At 33.0% G+C, this 14410-nt stretch overlaps 2 protein-coding genes across 2 annotated transcripts; one reads left to right on the top strand and one right to left on the bottom strand.

The window, feature by feature from the left end:
- The first annotated feature begins 264 nt into the window (after nucleotides 1-264).
- On the top strand, nucleotides 265-6071 carry HK3 (histidine kinase 3). Its single transcript, XM_078971107.1, has 11 exons — nucleotides 265-1507; nucleotides 1695-1961; nucleotides 2048-2217; nucleotides 2293-2505; nucleotides 2601-2787; nucleotides 2868-2919; nucleotides 3010-3239; nucleotides 3688-3786; nucleotides 4129-5144; nucleotides 5229-5535; nucleotides 5643-6071. The coding sequence occupies exons 1-10, from the start codon at nucleotides 1037-1039 to the stop codon at nucleotides 5446-5448; spliced, it is 2925 nt and encodes a 974-aa protein (XP_078827233.1). The 5' UTR covers nucleotides 265-1036; the 3' UTR covers nucleotides 5449-5535; nucleotides 5643-6071.
- A 120-nt stretch (nucleotides 6072-6191) lies between these two features.
- LOC145012314 (calmodulin-binding transcription activator 4-like) lies at nucleotides 6192-10573 on the bottom strand. The gene is made up of 11 exons (XM_078971108.1): nucleotides 10176-10573; nucleotides 9710-9835; nucleotides 9515-9630; nucleotides 9348-9436; nucleotides 9220-9265; nucleotides 8691-9135; nucleotides 8396-8613; nucleotides 7697-8301; nucleotides 6993-7524; nucleotides 6620-6904; nucleotides 6192-6454 (listed from the first exon to the last, which is right to left on the bottom strand). Exons 1-11 carry the CDS (start codon nucleotides 10186-10188, stop codon nucleotides 6389-6391), a joined length of 2541 nt encoding a protein of 846 aa, XP_078827234.1. The 5' UTR covers nucleotides 10189-10573; the 3' UTR covers nucleotides 6192-6388.
- Between the last annotated feature and the right edge of the window lie 3837 nt (nucleotides 10574-14410).

Genomic DNA, 14410 nt, shown 5'->3' with positions numbered 1-14410 from the left:
TTGAATCACTCATGTAAAATAAGAGATAAAGATAATAAAAAATAATATAAGAGAAAAATAGTCAACGGTAAATAAGTAAAATCGATTTAATAGACTAAGGACCGATATAAGTTTTAAAAATTATGAAGATACAACATGTCATATAAAGATAAGAACGAATTTATTAAATCAGAGGGGCCGTTTCTGTAATAAACTAACTCTTAAACATTACAAAATATTTTGACTAAAAGCATAATAATTTGTTTTAGAGGGTGGATGGAGATTGGAAGTAAGGATAGAGATAATGGGCTATGCCAAGGACATTTTTACAACCATATTCTTCTCATCTTTGCTTTTACAGATGCTTTACAACTCTCTCTCTCTCTCTCTCTCTCTCTCTCTCCATTCCTTCGATCATTTTCTTCCGGCATTCATTGATTACTCACTCGAGATCTTAGAGTAAAACCCCCTTCAAATAATTACTCACGTTCCTTGGTTTTTAGCTCATAATTATACCAACCCCAGTTCATTAATTAGGGTTTAACCCTCTTTTCTCATCAGGCTTCTTTTTTCTTGGTTTTGAATAAGTAGACTTTAAAGAATCTTTCTTTCGGTTGATTCCTCCATCTGGGTTTATAGTAGTTAGTAGAACATGATAACATAATCCATATTCCCCCTTTCGAATTTTGGTCTATTCCTTGATTCTCTTTGTATGTGAACCTTTTCGCTCTGAACACCTACTGTATTCTTATAAAATTCGGAGGAATTTAGGGTTCGGATAAGATAGAATCATCACCCGTATTTTGAGTTTAGAGATTGGTGGCGAAATCTTGCTCTTCCAAGTTTGAACTTTTTTTTCTCCTTTCATGTTGGATCCTTTGATTGGACAGTTTATAAAGATTTGATAGAAGGTTTTTCCTTTTTATTGTTCTCCAATATTTTAGTTTAGTTTATGTATATATTCTTCTCAAACCAGCTGTTATAAGTGGAACCCTGTTCATATTCATACATATACTGTTTGGGAACTTAACTTTTTCTCTTTGAGTTACTTCTGTGGATGAGTTTTATCCATCTAGTTGGATTTGGCTTAAAAGTGGGACACCTTCTTTTGATGCTATGTTGCTCGTTTCTATCAGTGATCTCCGTGAATCGTTTGACTAATTGTATAGAGATGAAGCCTAAAAGTGGTGTGAAGATTTGGATGAAATTTCTCGAGATCTTTTCAGGGAACGCCTGCAAGATCCATCATCACTACTATGAATATATTGGTTCAAGGGAAGTTAGAAAAGCATGGTCGAGGAAGCTCTTGATCTTATTGTTTGTATTTGGTACAATTCTTTCTTTGTGGTTCTTTTGGTATCTGAGATCTCAAGCTATGGAAAAGAGGAAAGAAACATTAGCGAATATGTGCGATGAAAGAGCTAGAATGCTTCAAGATCAGTTCAATGTCAGCATGAATCATGTTCAAGCTATGTCGATTTTGATCTCAACTTTTCACCATGGTAAAAACCCTTCAGCAATTGATCAGGTACCCTTATTATTCGTTATTCCATATACACATACATATTATTAGGCATACGCATAATAAGTGAAAAATCTTCATTTTTATTGCTTAATTCTCCCGTAATCCCATCTGGGTTTTCCATTTACTCGAATTAGGGTTTTGTAATTAGACAGTTTTAATCAAACACCATATGTATATGATTACACAACAGGACACGTTTGCAAGGTACACTGAAAGAACTGCTTTTGAGAGGCCACTTACAAGTGGGGTGGCGTATGCAGTTAGAGTACTTCATTCAGAAAGAGAAGAATTCGAGAAGCAACACGGATGGAGCATAAAAAAGATGACCCCAGTTAATAAAGACGAGTATAACCCTGAAGAATTGGAGCCTTCACCCATTCAACAAGAATATGCCCCTGTTATCTTTGCACAAGATACTGTTGCTCATGTCATTTCTCTTGACATGATGTCTGGCAAGGTATATATAATTATATATATACATGTCATCATTAAAAAGAAAAAAAAAATTGTATAATTAATGTTTTTATTTCATTTTATTTACAGGAAGATCGTGAAAACGTTTTGCGCGCAAGGGCATTAGGAAAAGGTGTCCTCACAGCCCCTTTGGATCTTATAAAGTCAAACCGTCTTGGAGTAATTTTGACTTTTGCGGTTTATAAACGCGATCTTCCCTCTAACGCGACACCAGAGGAAAGAATCGAAGCAACCGATGGGTAATTTTTATCAAATTTATTACAAAAATTTCATGAGATCTCGAGTGAATCTTTTTTATATGCTGTGAAAAACAGGTATCTTGGTGGAGTTTTTGATATTGAATCATTGGTGGAGAAGTTACTTCAACAACTTGCAAGCAAGCAAACGATTTATGTGAATGTTTTTGATACAACTAATATATCGAATCCTATTAGTATGTATGGTACAAATGTTTTAGACACTGGTTTGCAACATGTTAGCCCTCTCAACTTTGGTGACCCCTCAAGAAAGCATGAGATGCGATGCAGGTAAAACTTTACAAATAGAAGCTTGAAAGCATAAATTATGACTTAACATAAAGTGTGATCCGAGAAATTTGATGTTTTCTTTTTTGGTGATACAGATTCAAACAAAAACCACCATGGCAAATCTTGGCGATATCAACTGCTTTTGGAATCTTTGTGATCACATTACTTGTTGGACATATCTTTCATGCAACTGTAAATAGAATAGCCAAAGTTGAAGATGATTATCACGAGATGTCAGAGCTGAAAATACGCGCCGAGGCTGCTGACGTGGCAAAATCACAGGTATTTTCATTCAGCCATTTTTTTCTTCTTCGAATTTTTACTCGTATGATTAACAAACATTCTAAATTTCATTCTTGTAGTTTCTCGCTACTGTTTCCCATGAGATTAGAACTCCAATGAACGGTGTTCTTGGTAAGTTAAGCTATATTTCACAAAAAAAGTTCTGTATAAGGAAAAAAAAACCATAAATTTAAGTAAATGGTTTTCTTGTTTGGAAATTAGGGATGTTGGATATGCTGATGGATACTGTTCTTGATGTAACACAACAAGATTATGTTAGAACAGCTCAAGCAAGTGGGAAAGCTCTTGTTTCACTTATAAATGCGGTTCTTGATCAAGCCAAAATTGAATCTGGTAAACTGGAGCTTGAAGCTGTCTGCTTTGATCTTCGAGCTATATTGGATGATGTTTTGTCATTGTTTTCAGGCAAGTCTCAAGAAAAGGGAATTGAGGTCAGCATTTTTTTTTATATTTTATATTTTCTTCCACATGTTTTAATGGGTTAATCTCATAAAAGATCTTATATTTTGTGTTTTTTCCGGATTAAACCTCAAGCTTATTTTTTTCCTGGAAAAGATGTATTTTTTCCGAAAAACACTAAACTTCATCTTATTTTCCCAAAAAAACCCCTCAGCTTTCAAACTATTTCTGAAAAGACCCTCGACTTTTTTATTTTTTCCCGAAAACCCTCGTATTTTACAAGTTTTTTCGGAAAAAAAATGACTAAAAGGGTCGGATTGAAAAAAAGAAAAAATGCAAGGTGTTTTTCAAGAAAAAAAAAAACAAAAGTTCATGTTTAATCCGGAAAAGACACAAAATATAAGGTCTTTCATGAGATTAACCCTATTTTAATCGTTTAAAACAATATTCGACTCATTTTCTATTTTCGGCTACTCGTAGTTGGCGGTTTACATATCCGAGAAAGTTCCGGAAACTTTGATCGGTGATCCAGGGCGATTTCGTCAAATCATCACAAATCTCATGGGGAATTCTATTAAGGTAGGATGCATTTTGTTAAAGAGAAAATCACAACAATGACCAAAGTGGGGGACAAATTACCACATATTTCACAACAAAATTGGTTTTTGCTGCAAAATTACTTTTTGAATAATTAATGGTCCTCGCCAGTCGCCACAAACAACAAATTCTATGAAAAAATCAATGTATAAAAATTGATTTTTTTTTTAAAATTTTTTGTTGTTTTAATGTGGTCATTTGTGTGAAAATTGAAAAAAGATGGTGAGGTTGTTAAAAATCCTTTTTTCAAATTGTGGTCATATTTGTTATAATCTGTATAAAAAGTTGATTTATGAGATGAGTAATTGTGGTTTTAATATGTAGTTCACGGAGAAAGGGCACATCTTTGTAACAGTGCATCTTGTTGAAGAAGTAATGGAGTCGATAGGAGTAGAAACGGAACCATCAAAAAAAGACACATTGAGTGGACTGCCAGTAGCCGATAGAAACCGAAGCTGGGAGGGGTTCAGACCCGCAATGGGAATATCCGATTCCATTACTTTGATCGTATCAGTCGAGGACACCGGCATCGGAATCCCAACCGAAGCCCAACCTCGGATCTTCACTCCATTTATGCAAGTGGGTCCCTCCATTTCCCGTATACATGGAGGAACCGGAATCGGGTTAAGCATCAGCAAGTGTTTAGTCAACTTAATGAACGGTGAGATCGGGTTCCATAGCATCCCGAAGATCGGGTCCACTTTCACCTTCACCGCTGTTTTCGGGTTCGATAGCATCCCAAAAGTCAACGGCCAGTCAAAATCAGAGTTTCATGGCATGAAAGCGATCATTGTTGACCCGAGACCCGTACGGGCCGAGGTATCAAAATATCACATCCAACGGTTAGGAATGAAAGTAGAAATCGTCCCGAGTTTGATCAACAACTCGGTGTCCACAAACGCAAGTAAAGTCATTTTTTTAATCGAAGAGGATGTTTTGGATCAAGATTCAAGAACAACTGTTGTAAACCACAAGATTCCGGCGAAGATGTTTCTGTTAACGAATTCAATCGGTGGGTCCCGGAAAACCGGGCTCCCGGTGATCACGAAGCCGTTGCGGGTGAGCATGTTGGCGGCGGCGTTACAGCGGGCGATGGGCGGCGGAAACAGTGTGAGAAATGGGGAGGTCCCGAAAGTGTCTTTGTCAAAGCTGTTGGTTGGCCGGAAAATATTGGTGGTGGATGATAATAATGTCAACCTTCGGGTGGCGGCAGGGGCGTTGAAGAAGTATGGGGCGGAGGTGGTGTGTGCTGATAGCGGGAGGAAGGCTATCTCGCTGCTAGAACCGCCTCATTCCTTTGATGCTTGTTTCATGGATATTCAAATGCCGGAAATGGATGGGTAATATAATATATATTGCAATGTACATTTTTTGTTTATTACTATAGATTTATTGTTACTTATAGCATTCTATTTTGGCTGCAGGTTTGAAGCAACAAGAAAGATTCGGGAGGTGGAATACAACATGAATAATCGTATGCAAAACGGGAATATATCCAAGTGGCATGTCCCGATTTTGGCTATGACTGCTGATGTGATTCAAGCTACACATGAACAATGCATTAACTCTGGAATGGATGGCTATGTTTCTAAGCCATTTGAAGCCAATCAACTTTATCAAGAAGTTTCTAGATTTTTCCTATAGTTGGATGAACCTCAACCCCACACACAAAATTAACGTGCGCCTGTTTTTTGAGGTGTTTTGGAAACGGGGTTCAAATTCTTCACGAAGGTAAGTTTCGTAATCATCATCAAGATTTGATCTTGTTATATTTGAGTTTTCCATGATTTACATGTCACATGATTGTTGAATGAATTTTATTGAATTTTGTATTTCAGGAAACTAGATATGGTGACGATATAGTGTGTACATATATGGAAGTCATTTATTGGTGGAGATTTGTATGTTTTGTAGAACAAGTTAGATACAGAAACCAATTCATTTTCCTCCACGTTGTTTTGATCTATTCGGTGGTTGACTTTGTGTAGTCAACTCATGGACTCCGGTTGTTGTTGTAGAGTTTGAATTAGTCATATGGCATCCCCACAAGAGAGGGTGAAGGAAGGAAGAAAGGAAGGAATGTATTGTGGTATATATTTGTTGTAAGTTGAAAATAAATACGGTTACATGTATTTAGTAGTAATATATACGTATGGAGTACAAGTTTCAGGTTGAAGGTGGTTTTAGGACACGCCAAAAGTTTATTTGATACACTTTGCTAAATTTGTGTAAATAAATATGCGAGCGAATTTGGTTGTCTTTTTGAATTTGGAACAGTAATGTTTTTTGTGGTCATTATATGTAAATAGATTACCCCATTGATGATGATGGCATTATATAGTCGGATGATTTGTCACTTCGCTACGTGCTTAGTTCTATCATCAAAGTGAATAATGAGTAATGACTCGCATATAATTTTGATTTAGAGAGAACTGTTTATGTTGCCATTAGTTACACAACCCCACACCAAAACCAAAAGCAAATTAAACGACATGTTATTATATACACAAACTCAATCGTAACACTAGAAATTAGTCAGACCAATTCACCATCGATTATACATATACTGATTCCACTCCTTGGATCACGTATTCATTACATCATTTTGAGAAGTCGACCCTCCTTGGCTCTCTAAACCTTCGCGTTCAGCCTGCAACATCGACAAACAATACCAATAAGAAATGAGTACAAAACAACTCCACATTTAAGAATGTATAGATGAGAACAATAACAATATTAATATCTTGGCACACGTGCCTGGAGAGAGAGAGAGAGAGAGAGAGAGAGAGAGAGAGAGAGAGAGAGAGAGGCCCACCTTTGCTTGGCGGTATTTAAGAAGCATGCGGCGGTATTGCTGACGTGCCTGTTGAGAGTCCACCATCGAAAGCACTCTAGAAACCGCTTCATCGATAGAAACATCCACTTTCTCTTTCCTAAACGCCTTCACAATATCTTCGTCTTCAGTTTCATCGGCTCCTTGTTTAAATCCACGTAACCCCACTCCTTTGCGCCGCCACCTCAGCACAACTTTCTCAACAACCCCAACCGCCCAACAGAAAACCATATAGTTTTTCCTCACCTGATGACCCCGCACAAGAGCCTAGACACACACACACACAAAAACTTGTAAAATGACAAATGTGTTTGATGTGAAAAGATGATATACTTATAACATAATAATAATGCACCTGTATTTTGACAACTTTTTGGCGAAGTGCAAGGAAATCCTTACGCCCTTTCCAGCCACGGTATTTCTTCTGAATGGATAACGCGGCGTTATAGTCGTTTCCATTTTTGAGAAAAGTCGACAGGCTTTCAATGTGACTTGGAAGCATTCCATACTCATCTTCTTCTTCGAGTTGGAATGATTCCTTTTGTTGTCTTTTTCTGAAGGAATGTGCCCTGAAAGCGGACTGTATACGTGCAGCAGCCTGCGTTGCATTTCTAACAGCAGCTAATGTGTCCTTAAGTGAAAGATCTTCGTTCGAGATATTATTTGGATTTAGTGATGTTGTTTGTGTTTGGATATCATGAGATATTTGAGTTTGTAGGGATGGGTGGGTGGTTAGTGAGACCTCTGAGAGGTAACCCGCAAGTCCTTTGTGTCCAGATGTTGCGGCTATTGAAGCCGGGGTTTTACCCTTTGGGTCTTCATGACTGGGGTCCGTTACTGCTCCAGTAAAAGCACCCGCAGCTACCAGCTCAGCCACCATTTTTTCCCTGTTGGAATTCAACTCACAAAAGATTAGGCTCGTGTTTGGTATGATGGAATTGGAGAAAGAATGGTTGGAATGATTTTGTATGATGGAAAAGTTATATGATATGTTTATTTATAGAACTTTTAGGGGTTTAAATACCGAAACTACCAAAATGGCATAAGGGCAAGACATACCTTCCAAATCGAGCAGCCCAGTGAAGCGCTGTCCAGCCATTAATGTCACGAAAGTTGACACCGACACCAGAGTTAAGAATCGGGGTCAAGGCCCATCCAAAGCCCAATCCAGAAACCATATGTATAATCCCTTGTTCTCTTTTAGACAACAATTCAGAAGAAGAAGAAGAAAAAAGCCATTGTTTCAATTTCTCTTTCAGAAGCTCTTCCAGAAGACAATCAATTGCATCATATGACGCCAAGCTTCCATCTAAAACACCCTCTATCAATTGAGACCACGACTCTTCTTCTTCCTCACCACCTTCTTTCTCAGATAATAACATTTGAACAAATCTCACAAGTAATAATAATTCTTCTGAACTTCTCCAAGATTTTTTGCCTCCTCTATGTTTTTCAAGGTATTCGAATTCACGGGTTTCACTGATTGATTCTCGATTGCCAGATGTAATACAAACAGTAACTTTTCCAGGTGGCAAAGGGGGAGCATAGCAACACAGGACTCCCTCTTGAATAATCTCAATTGGGACTTCAGTCTCACCAAACATACAGTACCATTTGTTTTTGTATGTATCACTATCACATGTGAATTTCCCAATGATGAGCACCTGTGTATTATAATTAATTAAAAAAAATATTATGGAAAGAGATATTTGATATTCATTGCGTCTCATGGAACGAGATTAATCAAAAAAATATTACCTTTGTTGACTCAGACGCAGATCCCGATTCAGGCGCTATATCACGAATATTAAATTTCTGCTCTTGTGAAATCGTTAAACCTAAATTTGATTCGAGGGGCATTTCTGTCTGTCCTTGGTCAAAAAATGTCGAGTAAAAATCTGGGTATCTGTCAGATAAATTTCTTTCAGGGGTATATGCAGGAAATTTGAAATCGTCAATTTCTTGTGGCAGAGATGCTGCAGATGAGAATCGAGTTGTTACATAAAAAATGTATATAAAAATTAAAACATAATGGATAAAATATTAGACTTACGGTTATTATTTTCAACTTTCTGTTCAATTGGATCCCCCCCATATTCTATGACATTATCCCAAATTAAAGTTTGTTGATTTGTAATGGAAACATCACCATAATCCTGGTCGTCAATTGAAAATCCTGAATCATTTGAAATCTCATTCTCGCTGTAATATAAACTCAGATCTTTCAAATTCTCTTCACCCAAACTCAACTGTTCTTCTATTCTTCTCAACGCCACATCAATTTCAAAGTTGTCAGTTCCTTCTATCAGACTCAAGGGACTTGTCCCATTTGAATTGGTAACCACATTTGAACTGACTTCTACAGAGCTTGGACTAGAGGTGCTCTGACTAAAACCACCACCAGATCGACTTAGTGGAGTTGCATATGAATCAGGACTCTGAATAAGTGAAGAAGATCCTGTAGACAATGTTGAAATTGATCCACTGCTATTCCCAGTCTGCAAATTATAATAATAGCAACTCGTATTTGATAATATGTATATTATCATATTATGTATTTATTGGTCAGTAGAAAGACTTACCATGGTTATATCTCTGTAATGAACAAGTACAATGTGATCCATTGTCCTGTAAACATAAGATCAATCTTATAATTTTCTGTTAAAATTTTAAAACTAAGTCTAATTTGCCATAAGGGAAAGACACTCACGGATCCAACATCCAATAACTACGCCTTTGGAAGCTTGGATTCTGCTCACCATGTGCATAGTAGCAATTTAGAGCTTCAACATTTCCAACCTATACAAAAAAATTGAGTCATAAATGCAACATAAGTACATAAGCATGCATCAAAAGGAAGAAATGAATAGAAAAAACCTTTAGACGTTCATGGGCTTCGCCAACAGTTCTTCCATCTTTTTTTCTCCTCCAATTATGTCCATCTTTACGGAAAAACCTAAGCACCCTCTTGTTAAAGAGAAACAAGGAGCCACCTGTAGAAGCATTCAATCGAATTATATATAAAACTGACATATCAGTTGCACAAAAGTAAAAATGAAGAGCGTTAATTACTGGGTGGCTTTTGAGGGGGCGCATGGGTAAGCTGCTTTTCCTCAAAATTCTGCAGTATGAAGAGCACCTCCCCCGGCTTTAACCACCGGATATGTGCTTCTCTAACAAGATCACTGATGTTATACCCTGGGAATTGTATCAAAAAAGCAAGATGTAGAACCTCAAAGTCAGGAAAACTGCTTCATATTCATACATGATACATCCCAAAGATTGATTGGTACATATTAGTATCAACAACTCTACGATGAATACATGAACAAATTATGTGTTGTAAATTCTAATTGCGTGTGATTAAGGATGTGATACAATTTAATGCGTTCAACAGTGGATAAACTAAATCAATAATTTTCAACGACTAAGCATACGAATGTAAGCTCCATTCAGGAAGCTTATTCATACAAGCAGCATTTAACAAGTTACGCAGATGAAAATCCTTTTAACTAAATTGGGGAAATCAAAATCTTACCGGACGTCATCATTTGTATACACTTCGAAGGACAGAAAAGTAGAGAGTCAGAGATTCTAATTCGTCAAGTAAATACCAAGCTTCGGAGTAAGTTGGTGTAACACCAGACAACTGCAGAGTACACCGGAAAGAGATCTGATGCGACGGAGGACCTAAGATCGCTGCTTCCGAAAAAGTATTTAAGTTGAAAACGTCAGATAACGAACATGATTGACACTGGCACAAAAGCACAAACAAATACACATAGTATTTGTTGATTAGAATCCAGAAGAAGTGGTTGGTGGTGGTACGACGGAGGCACGAAAGCCCGGCGAAACGACCAGGTAGCAACGCCGGAACGGTGTTACGGTTTCATCATTTAAATTCATTATTTTTTTTGGTCCACATACATGAAGTCAAGTCGACTACTAATTAACTATTTTCCTAGGAAAATATAAACAAAGAAATTAAATGCAGTTGTTTAACTTTATGTCGGAAATAATAACAAATAATATGAATTAGTGCACGGGTTAATATATATATATATATATATATATATATATATATATATATATATATATATATATATATATATATATATATATATATATATATATATATATATATATATAGGAAAGGGTTATATGGAAAATAAATAATTAGGCAACACATGTTGAAACCACTGAAAGCATGACAATACATCATTTTGGAATAATTACATAAATAACTTCCATAGTAGATTGCTTATGAATAAAGAAATGGACACGTATCATTTTATCATTGGTTCCAGCATATATTGCCCTAATTGTTCATTTTCCATTGAACCTATATATATATATATATATATATATATATATATATATATATATATATATATATATATATATATATATATATATATATATATATATATATATATATATATATATAGGGTTAGGTTCATGTGAGACGACCTAATTTTGTGAGACCGTGAGACGCATTTATTTATTTATTTATTTTTTTTAGTTAATTCAAGTTCCGAAAATAATATTTAAAAAAATAATTTTTTGATTTTTCCATTTATTTTGCATTTTAAAATTATTTTTAGAATATGTACAGTGTAATATTATATTTAGAATATTTCACGTATTTTAAAAAAAAGGATTTTTTTTATTTTTTTTATTTTTTTTAATTAATTCAAGTTCCGAAAATAATATTTAAAAAAAGAATTTTTTGATTTTTCCATTTATTTTGCATTTTTAAATTATTTTTTAGAATATGTCAGTGTAATATTCTATTTAGAATATTTCACATATTTTTCATAAAAAAAAACAGGATTTTTTTTATTTTTTTGTTTTTTTAGTTAATTCAAGTTCCGAAAAATAATATTTTAAAAAAAGAATTTTTGGATTTTTTTCATTTTTTTTGCATTTTAAAATAATTTTAGATTTGGTCTCACGGTCTCACAAAATTAGAATGATCTCAAATGAACCTGAACCTATATATATATATATATATATATATATATATATATATATATATATATATATATATATATATATATATATATATATATATATATATATATATATATATATATATATATATAACCCGTGGGAACCATGGTTATAAAATTAATTAAACTTTAATAGTTAAAATTTAAAATTATTAATAACTTCTTTTAAATAAATTATTAATTAAGAGGTTTTTTAGTTATATAAAATTATAATCATTGTTTTAAATAAATATGTAAAATTATATCACTTTATAATTTATATTAATTTTATTTTAATTTTTATTACAATATTGTTAATTTAATGTAATTAGAATGAGAAATTTAAAATGGAGAATCAAATGGTATGCATTGATTATAAGACATAATAAAGTGAAACATGACAAAATAAAAAAAATAAAATTTGCATTAATTATGAGGCTTAATATAGTGACACATGTCAAAAGAATATTAAAACCTACTCTTTTATTAGAATAGGGATATATATATATATATATATATATATATATATATATATATGTTCATGTGAGACGGCCTAATTTTGTGAAACCGTGAGACGCATTTTTTTTTAGTTAACTTAAGTTCCGAAAATAATATTTAAAAAAAGAATTTTTATATTTTTCCATTTATTTTGTATTTTAAAATTATTTTTTAGAATATGTACAATGTAATATTCTATTAGAATATTTCACGTATTTAAAAGAAAACGGGATTTTTTTATTATTATTATTTTTTTTAGTTAATTTAAGTTTCGAAAATAATATTTAAAAAAAGATTTTTTAGATTTTTTTTATTTATTTTGCGTTTTAAAATTATTTTTTAGAATATGTACAATGTAATATTCTATTAGAATATTTCACGTATTTTTTAAAAAAAAAGGTTTTTTTTTTATTTTATTTTTATTTTTTAGTTAATTCTAGTTCCGAAAATAATAAAAAGAGAATTTTTGGATTTTTCCATTTATTTTGCATTTTAAAATTATTTTTAGAGTTGGTCTCATGGTTTCACAAAATTAGAATGGTCTCAAGTGAACCTGAACACACACACACACACACACATATATATATATATATATATATATATATATATATATATATATATATATATATATATATATATATATATATATATAGGCTTAGGTTATTTGTTTTTTTTACTAAGTATTGTGTGCTAGAATGCACAGCTCTAGACCAATGGATGAAATTAATTAATGAACATGATTTGAGAGTGTATGATATTATAATGGGGTAACATGTAGCATATAATCACATAATTTTAAGCAAAAGGGTATTTTGGACAATTAACTACATTTTTAAAATGAATTTTTTGGATTTTTAGGGATGATTAATTCTCTTAATTTAAAAAAATATGATTTTTTTAATTAATTCAATTTCAATTTTTTACCGATTTTATTATGTCAGAATATTTTTTGGTAGAATGATGCTCGTTCAGAATTTTATTCTAATAGAATATTATTGAAGAATAAGAAAATTTTTGAATCAGATGTTGAAAAATAACAAACATTCTAATATATTCTTATATACCCGAACTTAAATACGAATTCATACATATTCTTATAGACTAAAATATTTATACATTTTAATATAATTATACATATTCTAAAAGAATATCAAGGTCTTCAACGCCTTCTTCCAGCAATTCCTATCACAAATACAACAAAAATTAATAATTGTTAAAAACATGTTACTTGCAATTAACTATCACTTAATATATTCTGGTAGAAGACATAAAATATGACAGAATACATATAATACATTCTGGCAGAATACATCGATTTTATTCTGGTAGAATACATTCTGATAGAATATATAGAATACATTCAAAGGTATTGTATTTACTGCTAGTAATTTTGACAGAATGCATACCACAAGGTTAAATTTTTTAAATTCTCTTTCAGGCATTTCAACAAACACTTGCTAGACATTATCATCAAACAAGCCAAAAACCATATTTGATTTACTTGCAATAATTCACCTATAAACATAATTACCAACAACATGATTTAGAATGCATACCACAAGGTTCAAAGAGTAAATTAATTTGTGTTGATGAAAAATAAAAAGGCACAAACAACCTAGAATTGTATCCATAACCGAAAGGAAAATATATATATATATATATATATATATATATATATATATATATATATATATATATATATATATGGCAAACCCATTAAATCATAGAAATGTGGTTTTCATATAATATTCAAAAACATTATTTTATAAGAAAGAAGAGCATCCACATAAAAGAAATTGAAACTCATCAACTTGAACACATGAATAAAGAATGATACTTACATTATAAGGCCCTGATACAAGAGCTGGAACCATACAAACTAACATCTTTTTCTATGCTTCCTTCTAACTGAAAGTGACTCATTAAACAAGAAAGAACAAATTTTGGAATAAGTAACTGAAGTTCACTGAGACATTTTAACAAACAGTTGGTGTGCAAATCGGAATATTTTCAATTCCACCAACAGTTCACTGAGACAGCAAGTTGGTCCTTCTTTCAGAAATTTAGTCGAGCACCGTATGTGCATAACGCGTTCTTCTTAAACACGTTAGGTTTTCCCTTACTTAACCATCCAATTCAGCGAACAATATAAATAGATAATTCGAATCACAAGTTAACGGACCACAATTCATGAGAATTGAAGAGTTGTTATCGGATAACTAAGGGCATACGAAGTTTGCTTGATCTGGAAAAGCTCTAGAGAACCGATAATCGAAGAACTGTA

The sequence above is a fragment of the Lactuca saligna genome, chromosome 8 (assembly GCF_052625555.1).
Source record: "Lactuca saligna cultivar CGN05327 chromosome 8, ASM5262555v1, whole genome shotgun sequence".
Lineage (NCBI taxonomy): Eukaryota > Viridiplantae > Streptophyta > Magnoliopsida > Asterales > Asteraceae > Lactuca > Lactuca saligna.
This window is presented reverse-complemented; position numbering and strand designations above follow the sequence as displayed.